This window comes from Zootoca vivipara, chromosome 10, assembly GCF_963506605.1.
Source record: "Zootoca vivipara chromosome 10, rZooViv1.1, whole genome shotgun sequence".
Lineage (NCBI taxonomy): Eukaryota > Metazoa > Chordata > Lepidosauria > Squamata > Lacertidae > Zootoca > Zootoca vivipara.
This window is the reverse complement of record NC_083285.1, coordinates 2,311,385-2,333,402: the sequence shown is the minus strand read 5'-3', so window position 1 is coordinate 2,333,402 and position 22,018 is coordinate 2,311,385. Positions and strand designations below refer to the sequence as shown.

Here is a 22,018-nt window from a genome sequence, read left to right as displayed (position 1 = left end):
CGTACTTTTAAGGACTACTGAAATCAGTGGCTACTCACTCCCAGGTAACTAAGGTCAGGACTGCAGTTTTACTTGAGATACATGCAAAGGGTCAAGCTAAGTTTACCAACAATTCTCAGTCCATTTTACTATTACTATTTTCTTTTGATACATGCTTACCCTATCTTATTAACAGAGAACCACAAAAATAATGGCTTTTGTTACTTGATTCAATTGCTTTTTATAGTTTTGTTGCCAGCACTAAGCATGTGATCAAAATGTAGAATGCGTGTCAAAGGAATTATGCCATTATCTAACAGAAAAAGGGGTTGTGAGAATTGATATTAAATGCAAGGTTATTATTTATGTTATATTCTGATTCTAGGGAACACTTAGTCCTTCTGGGAAAGATAAAGGAACAAAAGATCTCTGCACATTAGAAGTAGCACAACACACAGGACAGTAGCACAACACACTCGGGTTGCAAATGTGATCCGTGTGGGAGGCACGTTCTCAACCCGCAGCGCCATGTCTGCGCACAAACAGGTCGCAATTCTACGCAAAGCACGATTTAGCGCTTCTGCACATGCACCGAAACCTGGAAGTAACCCGTTCGGGTACTTCCGGGTTCGGCGCAGGACACAACCTGAACAGATGCAACCTGAAGCGTCTGTAACCCGGGGTATGACTGTATAGCCAAAAAATGCAGAAACAGACAACAATGATTTCAGTTCCTTTCATTCTTGATGTAGCATTCTTACCTAGTTTGATTAAAAATTCCCTTTCCAGTTCTTGTACCTGCCTAACAGATTCTTCCAGGGAATTGCAGAGTTTTATCTTTGGTCTCAATAATTCTAATGTATCACTGATCATATAGTCAATGTCTATAGGGAACGGGTGATCTTTTGTCCAAACATCCAGGCTTTTCTTCCACCAAACATACCTCTGGAAAGACACAGATAATTGCAAAACAGATAGGCAACCACTAGAATTAGTCTAGTAGTGTAATTCAGATCTTAACATACAAATCTAAAACAAGGAACAAGGCTAAATTATCCCTAGGAGAAAAGCTTCAGGCTTTGGAGGAATAACCAGTTTAAATATCTTTTTCATTTTATTATGCATTGTTTCCCAAAAGCCTTTAGCTTTTTCACATGTCCGCCACATATGAAGAAACGTCCCTTCATTATGTTTACACTTCCAGCATTTATTTGACATAGTCTTAAAAATCTTTACCAATTTATTTGGCATTAAACGCCACCTGCATATAATTTTCATGTATTTTCCTTTAAAGTAAAACAGGCTGTATATTTCATATTCACTCTCCACAGTAGTTCCCATGGGGTCATATGAATATTGTGGCCAAAATCTTTAGCCCAGTGTATCTTTGCTGATTTAACCGATTCATCTTTCGTTTCCCATTTCAATAACATTTTACAGTGTTTTTGAGATCAGTGTAATGGTGCCAGGCAAGCCTCCCTTCCACAAACAGGCCAACTATTGATTGAATGATACTACAGTTTCTTCTTCATTTAATTCATTTAATTGTTTTATTAACTTCTCTTGTCTCTCTCAATGATTTTGTTTTGTCCTTATAATTCTTCTCCTTTTCATCCTGGGATTACTCTTCAGTCATGCCTTCTTCACCTAATTTGCACTGCTGAACAAATGTGGCATAAATTCCACCTAGTGTCAGTCAGATTTAACACAATTTTATTGTCCTCCATTCTACCCTTTTCATTCAACTATTCTGCAACTCTTACTTTGGGCTGGTGACCCAACTGCGATCCTATCTGGACAGGGATAGTCTAACTTCTCTTGTCTATGCATTATACATAGGGCTTCCTCTGAAGACAGTTCAGAAGCTTCAGCTGGTGCAGAATTCAGTGGCAAGGTTGCTAACTGGGGAAATATGGTTTGAGCATATAATGCCAATCCTGGCTCACCTGCACTGTCTGCCTATTAGTTTCTGGGCCCAATTCTAAGTGCTGGCTTTGACCTATAAAGCCTTAAACGGTTCAGGGCCACAAGACCTCAAGGATCACCTCTCCACATGTGGACCGACCCAGACCCTGCAATAATCATTTGAGACCCTTCTTCAAGTACCTCCCTCAACAAGATGTCCAGAGAGTGGCAACACAAGAACAGGCCTTTTCTGCAGTGGCTCCCTGTTTGTGGAAGGGAGGCTTGCCTGGCATCATTATTATAAATCTTTAGTCACCAGGCAAAAACTTTCCTCTATATTTAGGCCTTTGGTCTGTAATTATCTGTGGCCTTTTAGAAGTGGATGATATGTCTTTAATACAATATATTTCTTTTTCCTCTTGGCTTTAATGTATCTGTTGTTGTGGGGGTTGGGGGGGTGTCTGTCTGTCTGGTTGGTTGTAAGTTGCTTTAGGCTGCCCTGGGCAGGATAAAGCGCCTAACAAATTTAATAAATAACATTCTTCTGGTGACCATCCAAATACATCTTAATAGTACTCTCATTTCTATATGTTACTTTGTGAGGGGTATGCCTATTTCCAATAAAATAATAAATAAGTAATATGTAAGAGACAAATTTGGTCACAGGGAAAGATGAAGCTTGTTCCTACCTGGAAATAGACCAAGAAGCAATCAAGTTTCCGTTTGCTGGATCCTCTGTCAAAGTATTGCCCACAGGTGTCAAGGATGGTGCACACCAGTCGAATTCGGAAAAGATGTTCTGGAGGATCAAGTGGGCTAGATGTACCATCCGAATTCACACCAAATGATGTAAAGGAGTACAGAGTTCGAAATATTACTGCCGACTCCACCATTCTGTAATTGTACAGTTCACCCAGGAACTTGGCACTGCTGATCCTCCGCTGGTTAAATTTTGGCTGATTAACCTTCAGCAAACAAAATACCACTGACATGTTAACATACACTTCTGAAACACTAGATGAAGTTCGATACCCTGCAGAGGCCTCATAATGTACTATGATTAAGCAAAAAGCTGTAAAGATGGAGGTAACGGTGGGGCTGCCTGCACTACTGTTCATGATAAATTAGCATAATTTAGTGGAGTGCAGTGTAAACATGCAGATTAGAGAATTTTGATCCAGGCCTCTCCATCCCTCAGTATCTCACATGCATACTTTATCAGTTAACCAATGAAAACTTGTCCTAAGAACTACCAATCCAGTCTAGCCATTTATGTCAAGGACAACGATGCTATAAAACAACCATGTCAACTCCTACCATCCTTCCTCAACCATGGGCCTCAAATGATTATAAAAAAGTTAAAGTACATAATTTCTAAACTTCTTTTAAAATGTTTTGTACTATGTTCTATTTCACATAGAAAAGCTTAAAAGTGTTTTACCTCCATTCCTAGCCGAATATCCTCTAGGACACCATCCACAACATGAATTCCAACATCCTCTTGGTAAAGTACCAGTCCTGCTAAAAGGTTGGCTACACAGTGAATACTATTGTATTTCACATTCCAGATGTTGATCATACAGCATATCACATAGTCTTTCACTTCAGGGTCATGCCAGGGCAATTTGCGCATCTGTCTCAGGACCTGAACAAGATTTTAAAGAAACTTAACTCAAAAAGAAAAAAAACAAAGTTGGATGCTTTACATACATATATGTTGATTATTAAGTAAAATTACTCCCCCTCCCTCAAAGAAAAAAGTACTTTGGGATACCCATAGTTCATTGTGACCCGTTATCTTAACACACACACACACACACACACACACACACACAAAAACTCAGAGCCGACATATGAATCCATCACATAAAAGTGCTACTGCTGTCTTTAGTCATGCTACAAAGGATTTCCCATTCATCCCTTGAAGAAAGGACTGAAGCCAAGAAAGGACTCCCAGTAGAAATTGGAGAAATTGGTACCAACAGACTTGGTACACTCTGACCTGTGAATCTTTGCTGACGAAGAATTGTCGAAACAGGGCCTTGTATTGATTTTTTACTGGAATTTATTTTTATTTGCCTACTATACTGGGAATGATTCCTATTTGAACTCTTCATCACACAAATAAAACCTTGTGAAGATGTATTTGAAATTCGTTTTTCTTCTGGCCCGAGTTCTTACAATTTACTGTTTATTTCAATGAGGACTCACAACTCATTGTAAACCCCCAAAAGAGTAAAGGGAGGATTCACATCAAGAACCCCACCAGAAGCAAGCCCTGTGGAAGGGGTTCTGCTTGCACAACAGGATTTCCCCCTTCTCCCCCCCCCCCCGAAATTTGCCTGGGGAAGAGCAAGAGAAGCCCCAGAACAGTACCTGAGGGAAAGCTGATGTTTCCACAGGCAGAACATTTGTAAAATTTGTTTTTTTAATAACTATCATGCTGTTAGATGTGCCACAAAATGCATTAGTATGCTGCAGAGAAACAGACGGGCTTGTAGAATGCTATAGACAAGTAGTTTTTGGAGGCTTATTTTCAAAGTCTAGGTGCTAAACTTAACAAATGTAAGAATCTTTGCTATGGTCCATGGGGTCACGAAGAGTCGGACACGACTAAACAACTAAACAACAACAACAACAACAAGAATCTTTGCTTTAAGTAAATCTTTACATGATATACTTAACATATTGCTCCTGAGGACTTAAGTACTTTAATGTAATTTAATATTCAAGACAATATTCAGGTGTATTAGTTTGCAGTTAGCTTTCTGATCTACACTTTCCCATTCATTTTAGCATCCTTCAGCTTACTTCCCTGATTGTCTCATTCATTTTAAAAATATTAAAACAGGAAAAAAATTAATTTAAAATCCTATGTACTTTAGATTTCGTGCTTTAGAAGTTATTCTAGGATAAAATTCCATTCTTCTATTCCTGGGAAATGGTTTTGGGGAAAACCCACCAAGATTGAAGAGAACGCACCTTCTCAGTAGTGACTTTGGAGAGATCCTTATAAAGGAGCTTCCGAATATACTCCTGGAGAGGAGGGCGTTTCTTTTTCACTGTTTTCTCAGCGGGAGGAGGATTGCAGTAGTAGTAGGCATTTTCCACCATGGTGACATAGCGTGCATCCAGGTGCATTGCTTGTTTCTTTCGCATCATTTGTTCCTGGAAACAAAGAGAAATAATCACCCTGTGCAGAAATACTAAGTTTTCATAAGAACCATCTGTTGTGTTCTTCTAGCTCAGGGGTGGCCAACTCCCAAGAGACTGCGATCTACTCACAGAGTTAAAAACTGGCAGTGATCTACCCCCTTTCTGGGGTTCAGGTCAAAGTTGTTGAGTTTTTCAGGGAGGAGCTAAAATGTTGAGCTTTTTTTTAGGGGAGCCACAGTTGTTCAGCTTCTTTGGGGGGAGCCAGTGATCTACCGCAGACGTCCAGTGATCTACCAGTAGATCACGATCGACCTGTTGGACATCATGCCTGTTCTAGCTAAAGCAAAAGCCAAAACCTATTTTCTACCAAGACAATCATACTGTGAAATATTATATGGCTCACAAGCTAAAATCTACTTAGCTTTCCTACATTGCACCTCTAACAACTATTGCTGAATGTGCAGCCCTATATTTTTAACTATAATTTGATAATGTAGGAAGGTAAGACACATATCCTTGCTCCTTGTGCTTTCTACCCACCAAGGCCACAGATAGCTAAGCATATAATTCTCCACTGAAATTCAGATGGCTACCAAAGGGGGAGCCAATTCTCCCTGTCAGTAAGCAACTGCCACAAATCTCAATCCTCAAACCCAGGGGTCAGCAAGGCTTACCGGGCATAGGCCAGATCACTCCTGCAGAGATCCTTTGTGGGCCAGATTGGCGCAGCGTGACGCCGGAAATCGCTTCTGCGCATGCCCAGAGACTGAAAATCGCACCTGCACAGAAGCGGTTTTTGGCGCCTGGGCATGTGCAGAAGCAGTTTCCGGCGTTACGGACGTGTGAAGACGCGATTTCCAGTGTCTGAGCATGCAAAGAAGCGATTTCTAGAGCCACAGAAGAGAGTCCCTGCACCGTGCCATGCCTGTTTAGCGCAACACACGGGGACTCGCCAAGCGAGCAGCTCGGTTTGGGGGTGGCTCATGGGTTGGCGACCCCTACACAAACCCTTATCCCAGGCATCCCCAAACTTCGGCCCTCCAGATGTTTGGGACTACAATTCCCATCATCCCTGACCACTGGTCCTGTTAGCTAGGGATCATGGGAGTTGTAGGCCAAAACATCTGGAGGGCCGCAGTTTGGGGATGCCTGCCTTATCCTGTAATATATGTGGATGTTCCAGGAAGCGACTTGTAGGAGGAAATAGCTGATTTGTGATTTGTGTGACTTTGCCCCCGAGGACAGACTGCATAAAATAAAATGTGTTACACTGGGTATGGAAGTGTCTCTTCTGCCACAGGAATTGGCCCACCACCTGGTAAGCATTAGAATAATATCTTAGAACATTTTATTGTAACTATGGCTTTGAAAGAGTTGTCAAAGAACAACTTGAGGAAAGGTTGAAGTGTTTGGGGACTTTTTAGTTCAGAGAAAAGATGAATAAGAGGTGACATGATGAAAGTTTATAAATTTTTGCATGGCATGGAGAGAAAACATTTTTCTCCCTCTCACAAACTAGAATTTGTGGGCATTCAATGAAGCTGAATGTTGGAAGGTTCAGAACAGCTAAAAGAAAGTGCTTATTCACGCAGCACAGGGCTTAACTATAGAACTCGCTCCCACAGGAGGCAGTGATGGCCACAAACCTGGATGCAGATTAGACAAATTCACAGGGAAGGCTACTAGCTACGATGGCTATGCTCAGAAGCAGCAATACTTCTGGATACCAGCTGCTGGAAGCTGCAGGAGGGAGAGTGCTCTCGTGCTCAGGGACTGCATGTGCTTAGCCCACTTAGTAAGAAAAGGAGACTGGACTAGATGGGCCATTGGCCTCACCTAGCAGGCTGTTATGCTTATGTTTTAAAAACAGCTCTTTAAAAAATTTATTCTTACCAAAAGGACACTAGTTCTCAAATGAGATTCTGGAGATCTGAACAGGAATCTACCACAAGTCTCCAACAATGTACATGCCATTTCAATATGGTGATGAGAGAAGTCAGACAAGAGCATCTGTGGAAATAAATTACATTTAGAATGCCTTACATACTAAAAACATTAATTTATCAGAGTATTCAGAGTGGGATCAAAATAAACCTTGTTAGGGGCTAAAGTAAAATGTGAAATTCTTAAAGTGGTAACACAGCTTCATCCCATCTTATCTATAGTGATGGAATTCCAATTCTTAAAAATATGCAGTACTGTACATTAAATGATAATATACAACCCCACCCACTGTCGATCACGCCCAATTATTCTCTCTGCCATTATAAAAAGTATATTGAGACACAGCTTTGTATAGAGAACCTCTGAGTATCCCAGGAAAATAAAAGAAAAAGGGGATGTGAACTGATCCTCAGAGTACTTGAGCACCAACCTTTAAGCAATGCAGAGTGTCACTTTTGGAGAACATTTTAAACTTAGTAAGTTCGCCAATGAATCGCACAGTTTTATTCTTTGTTTCAATGTTGATCTGGTCCTTCTTTCTCACCTAAACATAGGAATATAGGAAGATTTACTTTTAGTATGCAACGAATTAATATTTTATTGCCTACAACAGATATGCAGCTGTCTATTTGATTGTTCGTGTGTGTGCATACACACACGCCAGAGTGTAACAAGGGGGTGGGGTAGTGCAGTACAAGGAGAAGCAGAAGAATGGTATGAGAATAGCCTTAGTTGTTAAATTGAAATCTGGCTTTATTACTGCAGTTAAGGCAGTTAAAAAATTAAAACAGTGTTTCTTGGTATAAAAATTGCCACTGGATGTACCGTATTTAGGATGCAAATAATAAAAACAGTATAATATTTTCAGGGATATAGCTAAAATATTCAGTTCTTTTTCTGGAGGATTTCAATTAGTTAACTGAATTACAATCAAAGAAGGGGTCCTATAAATAATGTTTGGACGTTATAAAAACATGGGTTCAAAATTCACAACAAAGGCAAACAAATGATATGTGGATATATTTGCATCAGGAAATATGGAATTATGTTCCTCCATTCTTCCCAAATATTCTCAAGATTTCCCTCTTGGTGCCAGATTCTATGCATCCAGGACTGCCGAGGCCCAGATTGTCCTGCTTCTTTGTTCATGAACAGGTAAAAGATTCCATAAAATAACCAATATTAAATGCAATTTATTGATGGGATATTGAAACACAGTGGCCAGAATCCAAAGAAGTATACAGTGAGTCTCACACGCCCCAGGAGTATTGGGCTTGTGCTTCATTAACAGTCCCTCTCCATGCTAAGTAGAAATCAAGTGGACTTTCAAATGCAAATTGAGATATGGCACAGGAGATTGCTGTTTAAAGAAGTAACAAGCCAAAACTCTGAGTCCCAGCCAATAGTCACATTAGTACTAAAAGTTAATGCAACAAATATCTTTATAAGATTGGACTGCAGATTTAATCGGTAGAGTTATCATCATATTGGTACTCTTTATAACAGTAATAACATCCTATAGACTTTTAATTTCTTAAATTAGTTCTTAACTTATAGTGAAGTGGCCAGGTGAATCATTAAAAATTAAATATGACTCTCTCTGGCCAAATTAGGTTTTTATTACATACCTGTTTATTTGGGGTGGGGGTATTTTTGAAGAATGACTGCTTTATGATATACAAAAACGCACAATTACAAAACCATGCGAGAGCAGAGACATTTATTGATTTGATTTAGTATTCTGTATGCATTCTGTATTCAGGTGGAGCTGTGTGATCAGAAGGTCGGCAGTTCAAATCCCCACAACCGGGTGAGCTCCCGTTGCTCGGTCCCAGCTCCTGCCAACCTAGCATCTCGAAAGCACGTCGAAGTGCAAGTAGATAAATAGGGACTGCTACAGTGAGAAGGTAAACGGCGTTTCCATGTGCTGCTCTGGTTCGCCAGAAGTGGCTTTGTCATGCTGGCCACATGACCTGGAAGCTGTACGCCGGCTCCCTCGGCCAATAACGCGAGATGAGCGTCGCAACCCGAGAGTTGGTCATGACTGGACCTAATGGTCAGGGGTCCCTTTATTCATTAACATTTTTATTTTATAAAATTGTTCAAATATATCATCCTTGGCGTTTTCTAAGAATTAATTGTTCAACAAAATCTCTCTTTTTTTAGTACCAGTTTGAGGTGTCATACTTTTGGGGTACCACATGAGAGGATGCGTGAGAATATTCCAGATTAAAAATGCAACTGCTGCATATCTCCTTTGTTGATGTGGTCCAATGAAGCTCTTTGCTGGAAGTGGGGGACTGCAGTTACATGAACTGCTGTAAAGGCAACTGGTTTTTCTATTTTAAACTTCCAGATTTAAACTAGCAGATAGGTTGCATTTTCTGCATACAGTGCACACATCATAGAACTCTGTAGCATTTTCACTGAGCTCCTGAGACCACACTGCCTCATGGAAATCTATATCTAATATATACCACTGTATCATATATACCGGCATCACATTGATTTACAACAAATCAAAGAAACGAAATAATAAAATAGCAGTAAGTTAAAAACAAATTAAAAGCAAAAATAAATTAAAGCAGCTCAAATCAACAGCTCAGTCAGTAAACCATGAGACTCTTAAACTCAGTGATCAAGCTGGAATACAGGCAGTGATCATTTTGCATGTGTCCAATTGACACACGACCACCACCATGTGTGTTATTTCAGCCCCGGAAGGGGGCAGAGCAGGCATGCAATGACCTGGAACGCAAACCCCGCTCAAAGGGAGAGTTGCTTGTATATGGGTTCAGGTGGTCCCTGGGGTATCCTAGATCAAAGTTGTTCAGGGATTTGTAAATCAGTATAAGAACTTTGAATTGGGCTTGGTAACAGACCAGCAGCCAGTGCAGCTGTTTTAAGAACTGTGTCGCATGTTCTCAAAGCTCCCATCAGAAATCTGGCTGAAGCATTCTCTACCAGCTGGAGCTTCAGAACCAGACCCAAAGGCAGCCCTACATAAAGAGCATTACAGTAACCTAACCTTAAGGTTACCAATGCATGGACTACAGTGGTGAGGCGTAGCTGGTGAAACAGATGAAGCTGGTAAAATGGTAACAAAAGACACCTGGTCTTAGGATATTCTGAAGATTAACATCTATAACAAAACCCATTCTCTTGTTAGATACAACTATTAATGTCTGTTCAAAAATATACATATTGCTGGTCAGACATCAGTTTATTGAGTAATACATTGAAAACTTACTCTCACAAACTGAGTCTTACTCGATAAAAACAGCATCATCATATTCCATTATGACAGCATGTCAGCATGATTACTTTTAACTTTTCACATTGTGTATTTTAAAACATTTCCTAAATGAATGTATCTGTGAGATGCAAAACAAATATAAACTTACATGGAATCTGAAGTCACCTTTTAGCATGGAACAGAGATCCTCTGCTACATCAGACATACAAGGATGTAATGTGCCAACCAGCCGTGCATAAAAGGGTAGCAAATCCAGCCTGCAAACAAAAGGTTACACATGCAATATAGCATTATTTTATAAAGAACAATATTACAGTTCTAACTGTTCTGTTTCGTAAATGTACTTCTGATATATTTATACATGTACATTCAGCTACCTTCTTGGAAGGAATATCTCTTTTTTTCCTACAGGTAAGTAGATGTTGATCATATTTCTTTGACTATACAGAACTACATACATGAAGGTGGAGAAGAAATGAATGGAATCTGCTCACCTGTTCTGTAAACATTCAAATGCCACTACTGAAATGCCATTTCTAGAGTCCACTGCCTATTTAACTTCATAGAGTCCACAAACACTGCCTATTTAACTTCATAAAATCCAAATTTGTCTAAATACTAGGGTGGGGTATGAAACTCTCATGAGGGATGAAATGTGTCAATATTTAATCCAGTTACCTGTTGGAAGATGATGTTTGAAAGCCTTTTATTCTTGCTAGGATTAATTAATGACTAAACAGTGGCATCTGTTTGCATTAGAGATGACATTTTTTTTTTGGAACTAATTAGGCATCTACATGTTTTTGTTTACCATGCTCCTGTTGCTTTGGGAGGTCATTTTAGCTTAAACCATTGTTTGGTGTCCCCGTTACTTTAGGTATCTCTGCCATGACCATTAATATGACATTTACATTAACACTTACCTTTGACGAGGAACTATGAAGAGAGCACGAACCAACTTCCGCCTATTTGCTTTTGTATTCATGTTCATGCAAAAATCCATTGCTGCCTGCAAGAACAAAGGTACTTAAATCTGACAATACACAGATTGTTTAAAAGGTGAAAAGAAAGAGTGTCACATACTCTTCGACACATGGGGAACAATAGTTTCTTTCATCCTAAAGAAGGCCAACTGGCAGTCCCTGGGCAAGATTACATCTGTTATGTCATTCCCTTTGACTCCTGGTGGTCCAACCATTTTTTAATTAAGTTAAGTCAATCACAGTTCACTTGGGAGGATAGAATATTGCTTTTGAATAGTCTATATACACATTTATTTACCCATAAAGCCACAGCCACGTCAGAATGTGTCTGCTCTGTACATTAGAAATGTAACTGTTGACAAATATCCAGGTCAATTTATGAGCACCTGAGGTAATTGGTACACAATTCACTGGTATATGTCCAAGCAAGAAATGTTGACAAACTGAAGTATATTTCTAGCAGTGTTCACCAATCTCTCTCAAATTTTAGGACATTTTTTACAAAATTTATTTGGGATTGTTACTGCCAACAGTCACCAAATTCCTGCTATACTGTATATTTGAATCTTACCATATTAACAGTGGGTGTAAGAGTGGCATACAACAGTAAAACTATCTAACAGATTATATCAACATCCAATAACCAACTTATGGATATAAAGAAGAAACACTACAAGTTTACTGTACCTTGTCTATTAGGTCTCTATTTACACAGTTTGGGAGCTGCTGAAGAAAAGCATCTACTATAAGTTTCAGATGTGACCCGGTACTGGCTTCTTCATCTTCTTGTTCTAGCCATTTTTAAAAAATAAAAAATAAACAAACGAGAGAAACCAAAAGCTCTCACACACTGTAGTACTGATACATTAATTGTTCAAGTATGCTTGCAAGTGCTATATAATCACTCACCTTAGGGAAGTGAATCACACTTTTTTCAATGAGGAAATAAACATAAGAAAAATGGTCAATCCCTATAGGCCATTCCCTAGTAACATCTTTGAAGGGAAAGATGAAATAGAAATGAAGAAATGTAGATTTGAAATGCACATAAAAGAGACAGCAAAGTTCAGTGCTACTTTCATTAGCAACAGCAAAGAAGGACACATGCAAGAGGGACGAGTAGGCAAGAAATAAAGAACTAACCTATGAAGACCAAAGAGATCTGGATTTGTCCTCTCCTAGTAGAACTGAGAATGACAACATAGACGTTTTTGGGAGCCAAGGTCCCATTTGCATCTAGGTTTGTGGATTCCTCAGAGTTCCAATCCTGGGAAGCTTTGATATCACCACCAGTTTCTGGTTTCAGGTTTGAAATTGAAAGTGGCCTTTTAAACACCAAGGGAAAGATCCTTCTATGAACCCAATTACCAACCCTCTACAGCAGGGGTTGCCTGCCTAGGCTTTCTATGTGGCGCCCAGTCTCTTGTTTCATATTATACTTTCCAATAGCAAAGGATTACAGAGAATTCAGAAATCAGTCTCCTTTCCTAGAGCAACGATTTGTACTCTCAGTAGGTTTAAGCCACAGTCAATTCTCTCACTTCCAGATTGTGCATGTATTTTTTAATGAAACTTGGTTCCTTTTACCTAAATACTATCTAATACAGACAAATCTTACATGCTCATCCACAACACTTCTCTTACTGTTATGAAAACTAATGCAGCCTAGTCAGACTATATACACTATGGATTGGACTGCAAATAGGTCTCACAGGTAAGGAAGATGGAAAATTAACTAATGTGTGGAACTATTTCAGCAATTAGGCCACATTTTTAAAAAAGCATTTAGGAGCTTTAAGGCAGACACTGAAACAAAGAGTTGCCCCTCCAAACTTTATGTGATGCGGAGGGACCCACAAATTTTGGTTTGCTTTAATAGACAGGCAAAATATGTCGTCACCCAACCTGCCTTCCCCAGTCCTGTCTTGACTCAGGGGAGGGGAGAGGTCTTGCTGCCAGCATCGTATTAAACTTCAAAGGCACTCTGCACAACTATGAACAATGGTTGCAATATTTTTAAAATGTTTTTGATAATAAACTAAATTAGCCATTTTAAAAACCAGATTACCCTCACATGTTATCTGAACCATTGCTGATACCGTATTTCGGCGCGTAATGGTCACATTTTTGATGCTGATTTTTCCTTTCAAAAAGGGGGGTGCGACTATTACATGGGGAAATACTAAAGTGCAACTATTATGCAAGGAATAAAGTGGGGACAACAGCAGGTGGATCTGAGGAGCCGGGCCAGCAGTGCAGGGAGAGTGAGGGAGAGTCAGAGACAAAGTCACTGTTGTTGTTGGAACCATGGGGAGAGAAAACGGACAGACATTAGTGTACCTTTCTGTAAAAATGAAGCCTCCCTTGTGCATATGTTCTCTTGTCCAGCCTACTGAGATGCAGCAGCATTGCTCATCTATCAGAATCTGTACGGTGAACAAAACCACTCTATACTTTGCATTGCAAGAGTGGAACAGCCATTCAAATTTGGACAGGAAGTTTCATAAGGAATGCCGTAGGAGCAGCAAATGAGGGGTGACGGCAGCACCTGTGGCCAGGCCTGCTGGGGGCCGCCGCCATCTCCCCTCAGCGATAAAAAGGCAGCAGCAGGAGAATGGGGAAACATTCCCGCCTGCTCCGCTCCCCCTGGGAACTCATGGCTGAGATGGTGAGGTATGAGGGCGGCTGGAGAAGGAAAGGAAGGGGCTTGAGGCCTAGTGGAGCTTTAGATGTTACCCTACAACTATTGTGCGGGGAATGCTCTGGGACCATTTTCAGAGTCCGAAAAAGGGTGGTGCAACTATTATGCGGTGGCAACCAGTATGCGGTGAAATATGGTATTTCATTGTCTTAGAAGAAAAACTTTACTCTCTCTAAATTTTTAGTGACCCTGGTTGGGTTTCTGAACTCAGATTCATAAGCAGTCATTGAAAAAGCAAGGTTTTCATTTCTGATAAATGTGGTGAGTCTAAAAAGTTTACCTTTTATGTGACCAAAAACACAATTTACATTTGGGTGAGGTTTGTCTCAGCCCTCACTGAAAAATTTCCTTCTGTTTCCACTTAAGCTTTTTACATTAACTTCTACGTGCTTTCCAAAAGGAATGCATTCAAAGTGGCAGCCAGAACACAAAGTCATCATTGGCTACCTACAGGAATTAGTATTTCAAGTTCTCTCCTAAGTTAATTTGATTATCAGTAGGGTCTGAACCATTTTTTAAAACCATTTTAAATATTTTGTTTTGCTCCCATATAGAAGCTTGACACAGCACTTATCTAAAACGGCTTTAGTTCATAGCTGTCAAGTTCTCCCTTTTTTTAAGGGAAATTCCCGTATGCTGAATAGGCTTCCTCACGAGAAAAGGGAAAACATGACAGCTATGCTCTAGTTACAGAAAATTTGGCATGAGTCACTCTGCCTAGAACTTCTATCTGCTCCCTACCCCCTATAAGCTTATCTGCTTGGTGCGGCTTCTTCTCCTTAGGTACCACCTATAAACTCACTTCGTGCAGCTTGCTTTCCGTCACTATTTTCAGCTCCGGTGCTATCTGCTCCCTGTTTCTTGCCTAATCGTATTAAAAATAGAACAAAAAAATTTAAACACACCCATAACAAAACATGACACAGAAGCAAATCTTTATTATGAAAAATAATAATTTCCTCTTCCTTTATGTAGATGTTCCCTCCCCAAGTTCATGTTACTTTCCATATTAATAGTATGCAATCAGGGTTTTTATTTAAAGTGCCTTGGGGTACAAAACATATTAATATTCTACTCTCACTACCACCAATAAACTATGTGAAAAACAAACTGTGCTGAGGTGAATATCCTAAAATTTGAATCTTAAACCAGACTGAGAAGTGTTCAAAGCAATGGGTTGCTTCTTGTTTAAAGACAACCACCACCATATTATCAGCAGGTCAAATATCCACACAATTTTGTAGACTTTTAGTATCAGTTTACAATTTGGGAGAGAATTCAATGAACGGAATTGAATTATTGTCCTCTCCCTGTCCCTCATCTGCTTTCTCTCACTCATACACAGATATCATTATACTTTTAACCACACAAAGTGCTTCACAACCAATCTCATTCATCTTAACAGCCTTGTAAGGTAGGTCACTATATAATTCATATTCCATACACACAAGAACTAAAGTTGAGAGAACATGACTTGTGCAAGGCTAGGCAGCAAGTTTGTGAATACTATCCTCCAAACATGACTAAGTTCCTCAAGAATTGCCATTTACCCTGGAAAATGAGGCTATAGCTAGCAGAGAACTATTTCAGGAAAACAACTTTGGACAGCAAAACTGGAATTGGAATTCACATAATCCAAAAAGGCTTTCTCTATAGTAAGATTTATAGTGGCCTGATTCACAAGTAGCACTGACCCAAACCATGGCTAAGCATGGACATAGAAGCACAGCAGAAATCCCAGACACTTTATTCCTCCCCTGGTCCTTCTGCTGCTGTTACCTGAAGCTAAGCCATGGCTTGGCTTAATGGTACATCTGAACCCAGGCTTGAGGCTTGTTTCACTTTACACAAACCAAGAAAGACTGGTAATCCAAAAAGAAACCTTGGCTGCATATTGTGGTTTGTCTGGAGTGACAGATAGCATGGCAGCAGCAGGAGAAGCAGGGGAGGAGTAAAGTGGCCAGGATTTCTGCTTTGAGTACCTGCACACTTGTACGCCCATGCTTAGCCATGTTTGGTTTACTGCCACATGCTAACTGGATGTTGATAAAAAGCCATGCAAATGGCTATCCTAATGGGAAAATGTGGTAACACTTTGATGAGATCAAACAAAATCTCATTGCTTTCTACGTCAGGAAGATATATTATTTTGAACAGCTGAGTAATCATTACCTCACTGTGTTTAGAAACAAAATTTCCCATGCTCCTCAGTAGAAAATCTCACATCAATTCAATAATATAGAAAATATCCTGCACCAGTTTCAACAGCTGTTTATCACATCTGGGTATGCCACCGCTGGGTTGTGTAAGGAAGCAGAACATGCTACCTTGGCATTATTAATGAACCCTTGCCAAGGAGCAATTTTTCTGCTCACAGGCAATGATATCAAATTACAGGGAAGAAGTATTACTGACAGCATGCCCTAGTAGTAACGAAGATTAGTTCACTGAAAGCAATTCCCTGGCTGAGGCACAGAAGCATCTTTGGTCATGGAAACACTAAAAAGAGGTCATGTAACAGAGTGGATGAAAGGACTATTGTGCATAATTGCAAATGCTTCCAAAATGAAGTAGCATATCCACAGTTTTGTCAATACCATGAAAAAAATTATATGCATTGCTATAGATTGGCTTGGTAATAAATTCAATTTAGGAAAACTAATAAAGACAAAAATATACCTCTCCATATTATTTTTACCTTGTTCATCAAGCAGCTTTTTTGTGAGATCTTCTGCTTCATCACCACAGTCTAATTCAAGAGCATCGTCATTAATGTCCAGATTCTCCAGGTCCAACTCCAGATCATCAGTACCAGACACATCTTTGTTTTCCTTAGTTTCTTTTAACTCTATTTTAAAAACAGTAAGATGTACATAATTTCCCCCATTTTTACCTGGCCCTTTGACCCTCCATGTTCATAGTTTACAGTTTCTGAAGAAAATATAACACAAAGAGTGAGCGTCTCTTTAATCACTGACATTTAGCACAAAATGTTGTGAACTAGGTAACTGCCTCTTAGAACAGCTTCGTTTTTCATAAGTTTTAAGCACTGTTCTTACTCCTCCAAGAAAATTAAGTGTTCATGTGATTTTTCAGTAGGCATGGGTAGCATAATAGCAAAGTGCAATTTGTTAAGAAGATACACTTGTGCTGCAGAGCTAGCATATACACGGATCAGGATAAAATCCTGCTACCCTCTCTACCACAACTTCTAAAACAATGTTGCAAAAAAATAAATGTACCTCTAGAATCATCTTTACCAGAGTCCTTAATCTGGGAACATTTTTCATTATCCTTGAACAAAATAGCTGGCACAAATGCTTTTAAATCAATTAGGTTCTCATAGAAGTTTCGAGCATCTTCATCCTCCCAGATGCCCCCCTCCAAATCATATTCACCAGGTTTGCCAGGGGTAAAAATGTCAATGCCAGGCCCGTGTTCTGGAATATAAAAAGCAGAAGGTTATGTATTACAGATTTCAGTATCTGTATAAATTTGACACATAATTCCTTTTAATATAAACTGGGATGAAATTAGTGCAAAAAACAGACACACCAAGAAGCAATACTAGGAGGAAAGCAACAAAACAAGCGCAAGAAGTTTCTCACTTTGCTTTGTTTTAATTCTTTTAAAAAAGTGTGCCGGAAGGAGGGGGGGAGAATAGCTATTAATATGCTTTTGTGTTTCCATCAGAACTAAAAAGTTTGCCTTCTGAACTAGGAAATCCCATACCTTCAGGCACTGGTTTATCCTGTGGGAGATCAGGCATATTTTCATCCAGGAGATCAGCTAAAGACTGGGAATTTGCCAACAGCTTTTGATAGGACATAGCAAATTCTTCATACTGCTTATGCCGATCTTCACTCAACTCTCCTTTAGAGTGCAAAATACGCCTAGAAATATAAACCAAGAAAAAAGAGAGCAATGAAGATTCCAAGTATGAACAAACTACAGTATTGTAACTCTAGCTTTTAATTCTTCTTAGAATAATCCAGAGTTAAAATGCACTAAGAATATTCAACATCAGCAAATATTTGACTATTAAAATCATACTAGCTGGCCCTGCCACGCGTTGCTGTGGCTAATCCCTGTGATTGCCCCCACCCTGTCCTGATGCATGATCTATTCTGTTTGTCCCCCGCCCGTCGGCTTATCCCTGTGAATCCCCCAACTCCCTCTTCCCGGTAACCCATGATCTCCTGGGCAGGTGCGGGTCCCTGGGGAGTGGCCTGGTCTCCGATGTGCGATCTCCGAGGCAGGCTTGGTTCCCTGAGGAGCGGCTTGGTCTCGGGGCAGTTTGCTCTCTGTTGGAGGCATGGTCTCCGGGGCGTGAAGGATTGTGGGAGTATGTTTGTCCGTTGTTCGTGGAATGTCCAAAGGAGGGCACAATTTTTTTGAACACAAATCCAGTTTTTTACCTGTGTTCGGTGTGTCAGCTGGTCAGTGTAAGTGCATGATTACCTGCTCACATATGACTCTGAGGTTGTGGCCAAATTTCAGGACGATTGGGTAAGTGCTTGTGGGAGAAAAGTGGGGAATAACACACATGCACCTTCACCATTTATATATATATAGATTACTGAGCCCATAAAAAGGGAGGATAAAGCTGCTTTGCAATCTTTAAAGAAAAAGATATGATCAGTAAGAGCAAAAAATGTTTTCTTTGAAGCCATACGTTTTCAGCAGCAACCTATTTGTAAGCTGCTCCGAAAATAATTATCAATACCTTTGAAATAAAATAAATTCGCATTCTTCACTTTCTCATAGCTATTACTACTTATAAGTATAGATTCGATTTTATTTTCAAATTATACCCCATATTTTGGCTAAAACAATGATTGTACTTAAAAGTTAAGCAAGCATAGCTAGAACCCTGAAGGGTGAAATATAAATTTCAATAATGGGACAAGTGACCCTGTACACATTCAGTGGCATGCAGCTAGGATGAAAAAGCTGCTAACACAGTATCTCAGTTGGCATCTCAAAGCACTATGCTCCAGAAAGCAATTGCTCTGTAAACACTTGCTTCCAAGCATATTTTAGTCACACAGTAGCACCACACTCACTAACAAATAACTCCGCTTCACAGAACTGCCTTTTCTTCTCCTGAAGATGTCCCACAAGGCAGCAGGTACTGATTTTTCCTTGGGGTTTACTCCTGAAGCCTTTCTCACAAATGAGTTATCACAAATGCAGAAATCTCTTGACATAATGATCTTTCCCCTCCCACCAACGGGAACAACCAGTAGCGCTTGTACCATACGCTAATCAGGTTGATCTTATAACTCATGACTGCCACCTCACATTTTGTTTCTCTGTGCAGCACCGAAGTGACCTCTCTGGGGCGCAAGCCAGGGCAGTGTGTATGGAGGTCCTGGGCTGCCCACCCCACACCTTGGCCTTGCAGATGTGGTCCAGGAAAAAAGCAGAGCAATATGTCTGGCACCAGCTTGGCTGCAGGAGTTATTGGAAGGAGGCAGACAGGACACCATCCAACCGCCTTAGGGACTCCACTCCAAATTTGTGTAGGAAGTTACTCCTTAGCCTTACAAACCAAAGACCAGTTCTATGAGGAACTAGACCAGGAGGCTGTCAGGAGAGTCCCAGATTGTGAACACCTATTCCTGCTGGGATATTTAAATGCCATGGGAAAGATGTAACAACTGCATAGGCTACTTTGGTATTGGCAGCATGAAGGAGAATAGACAAAGGCTGCTTGAGCTGTGCTCATATCACAGCCTCTGCATCACAAACATGTTCTTCACTACCAAGGCAAAACACCTAGTGTCCTGGACATCCAAGGTTAGGCCATTGGCACCAACTGGACTTTATTGTCACCAGGCAACCAGTGTCACACACTCCATGTCACACGGAGCTGCCACAGTGCCAATTGCAACATGGATCAGTCCCTGGTAGTGAGCAAGATCCATCTCCAGCCAAAGAAGGCCTATATTACAAAGCATTAAATGTGGCCCTCAAATCAACACTGCTAGAACAGTCATACCTGAACTTTGTGTCGCTTCTCTGATTCTGTTGAACAAGATCTACTCAACTGCCACAGAGATAGTGTCAAAGCAAGGTGGAACCACTACAGTGAGGAACTTACAGCACAGCTAGGTCTTCCTTGGCAAAAGAGAGCAACAGACCCTTGACTTGTATGAGGCCAGCATAAAGGACATGGAACCTATTATTGCTGCAAAGTGTGAGGCTCTCCTGAACTACAAGCATGCTCCCCTACAGTGAGAAAGGCAATGAGTGATGCCCAGCGGATTGCTAGATGATGTGCCAATGACTACTGGCTAAAGCTGTGCCAGAGCATCCAACTCGCTGCTGACACTGGAACATTCACAAAATGTACAAAAGCATGAAGAAAGGCTTTGGACCAACAATCAAGAAAGCTGCACCGCTGAAAACCTTGTCAGAAGATATCATCACAGACCACAGCAAGCAGATGAAGCAATGGGCAGAACACTATCAAGAATAGTACTCGTAGGAAAACATGGGCTCTGGCACAGCAATTACGAGTATCCAGATTCTGCCTGTCTTGGAAGAGCTGGATGTTCCTCTCTCCCTTGACGAGTTATAGGATGCCATCAACTCTCAGGCATGTGATAAAGCCCCAGGACAGGATGGAACCCCAACAGAAGTGTTGAAAGCCAACGTAAATACTTTCCTCATTACAAACCTCCACAGCCTCCTCTTGCAGTGATGGGAGCAAGGATCCATTCCACAAGGCATGTGTGACTCCAGCATTGTGATGCTCTATAAGGACAAAAGCAACAACTACTGTGGGAGATCTCTGCTGAGTACCATGCAGAAAGCCTTCGCCCATGTAGTTCGCAACATATTACAGTCACTTGCTGGAGGGTCTAGCCCTAGTCACAATGTAACTTTAGAGCTCAGAGGTCAACAGTAGATGTCATTTTCTCACTGCACCACCTGTAGCAGAAATGCCAAGAGCAGAAGCACCCCTTGTACATTGCCTTCAGAGACCTGACAAAGGCCTTATGGTCAGCCACCATAACCAGCAATCTCTCAATCAATGCTGAGCTGAACAAGCGTATTGGCAAGGCAGCTATGACAATGGCTTCCCTCTCCAAAACAGTATGGAAGAATGTGATGCTAACGTCCAGTACTAAGATGAAGGTCTACCAGGCTTGCGTGCTGAACACATTGATTTCTAGAAGTGAGTCGTGGGCAACTCGCAACTGTCAGGAGCAACACCGTAACGCCTTCCACATGTGCTGCATCAGGAGGATTTGGGGTATCACATGGCAGGACAAAATTCCAAACAAAGATGTGCTCTCCCAAGCAACATTCTCAGCGTGTTCACACTCCTGTCTCAGGGACATCTACACTGGCTTGGATGCCCAAGGATGTGCTCTGCAGGGAGCTGGTTTCAAGCACCAGACCCGTTGGCAGACCAACTCTGTGTTACAAAGATGTCTGCAAACGTAACGTGAAGATTGGCAACACCAACCCTGCCATGTGGGAATCCCTTGCAGACAACCACAGTGCCTGGAGACAGGCAGACAAGTCGTGTATCCATAGTAGTGACTAAAGGAGAAATTACCTTTGGGAGGAGCACAGAGAGGAGAAACACTATGGTGCACCTGCAAGAGCACAACTGGATGCTTTCATCTGCCCCAGCTGCAGATGAGCATGTCTCTACCATAACAGTCTCTACAGCCACAGCAGGCGCCACAACTTTTCAACAGCTTGACTTCACCCCCAAAGGCGTACTGCTTCATTGTCTCCCGAGACAGACAGATACCAACACAGAACTGCTCATTCAGAAGACATGTTGCAGAAGAGCAAGTTCTTTCTGTGCAATGAGTCCAGAGTTTGCAGGTGCACCTCAATATTTTGATTAAGACCTATGCTGGCAATACACCCAATGCTATCCACAAAATTACAAACTGGATGTATCATCTGAGGGGTGAGGAAGAGGTTCTTTCATGCCAATGGGGAAACTGTATTCTTAAAGTAACACCTTCAAAGTCAGGAATTTTAAAACTCAATTTTATTCATTAAATGTAATGCACAAGAGGAAGATAAGAAAATAGTCAAGGTGGGGCAAGTCAGGAAACACAG

The 22,018-nt window shown here is 40.8% G+C and overlaps 1 protein-coding gene across 6 annotated transcripts in view; it reads right to left on the bottom strand.

Annotated features, from left to right (window-relative positions):
• UPF2 (UPF2 regulator of nonsense mediated mRNA decay) overlaps positions 1–22,018 on the bottom strand; it is a 49,455-nt gene that overhangs the window by 16,538 nt on the left and 10,899 nt on the right. For 4 of the 6 annotated variants that reach the window (XM_035127570.2, XM_035127571.2, XM_060279492.1 and 1 more), the window contains exons 4-16: positions 17,657–17,817; positions 17,167–17,364; positions 16,623–16,772; positions 14,727–14,789; positions 11,911–12,014; positions 11,164–11,249; positions 10,389–10,497; positions 7,415–7,528; positions 6,934–7,050; positions 4,867–5,052; positions 3,326–3,529; positions 2,574–2,849; positions 741–924 (exon numbers count right to left, since the gene is read on the bottom strand). In XM_035127570.2, the coding sequence (XP_034983461.1) occupies positions 741–924; positions 2,574–2,849; positions 3,326–3,529; positions 4,867–5,052; positions 6,934–7,050; positions 7,415–7,528; positions 10,389–10,497; positions 11,164–11,249; positions 11,911–12,014; positions 14,727–14,789; positions 16,623–16,772; positions 17,167–17,364; positions 17,657–17,817 (1,952 nt within the window). The remainder of the gene's footprint in view (positions 1–740; positions 925–2,573; positions 2,850–3,325; positions 3,530–4,866; positions 5,053–6,933; positions 7,051–7,414; positions 7,529–10,388; positions 10,498–11,163; positions 11,250–11,910; positions 12,015–14,726; positions 14,790–16,622; positions 16,773–17,166; positions 17,365–17,656; positions 17,818–22,018) is intronic. The other 2 variants (XM_060279493.1, XM_060279494.1) reach the window with 1 other exon arrangement.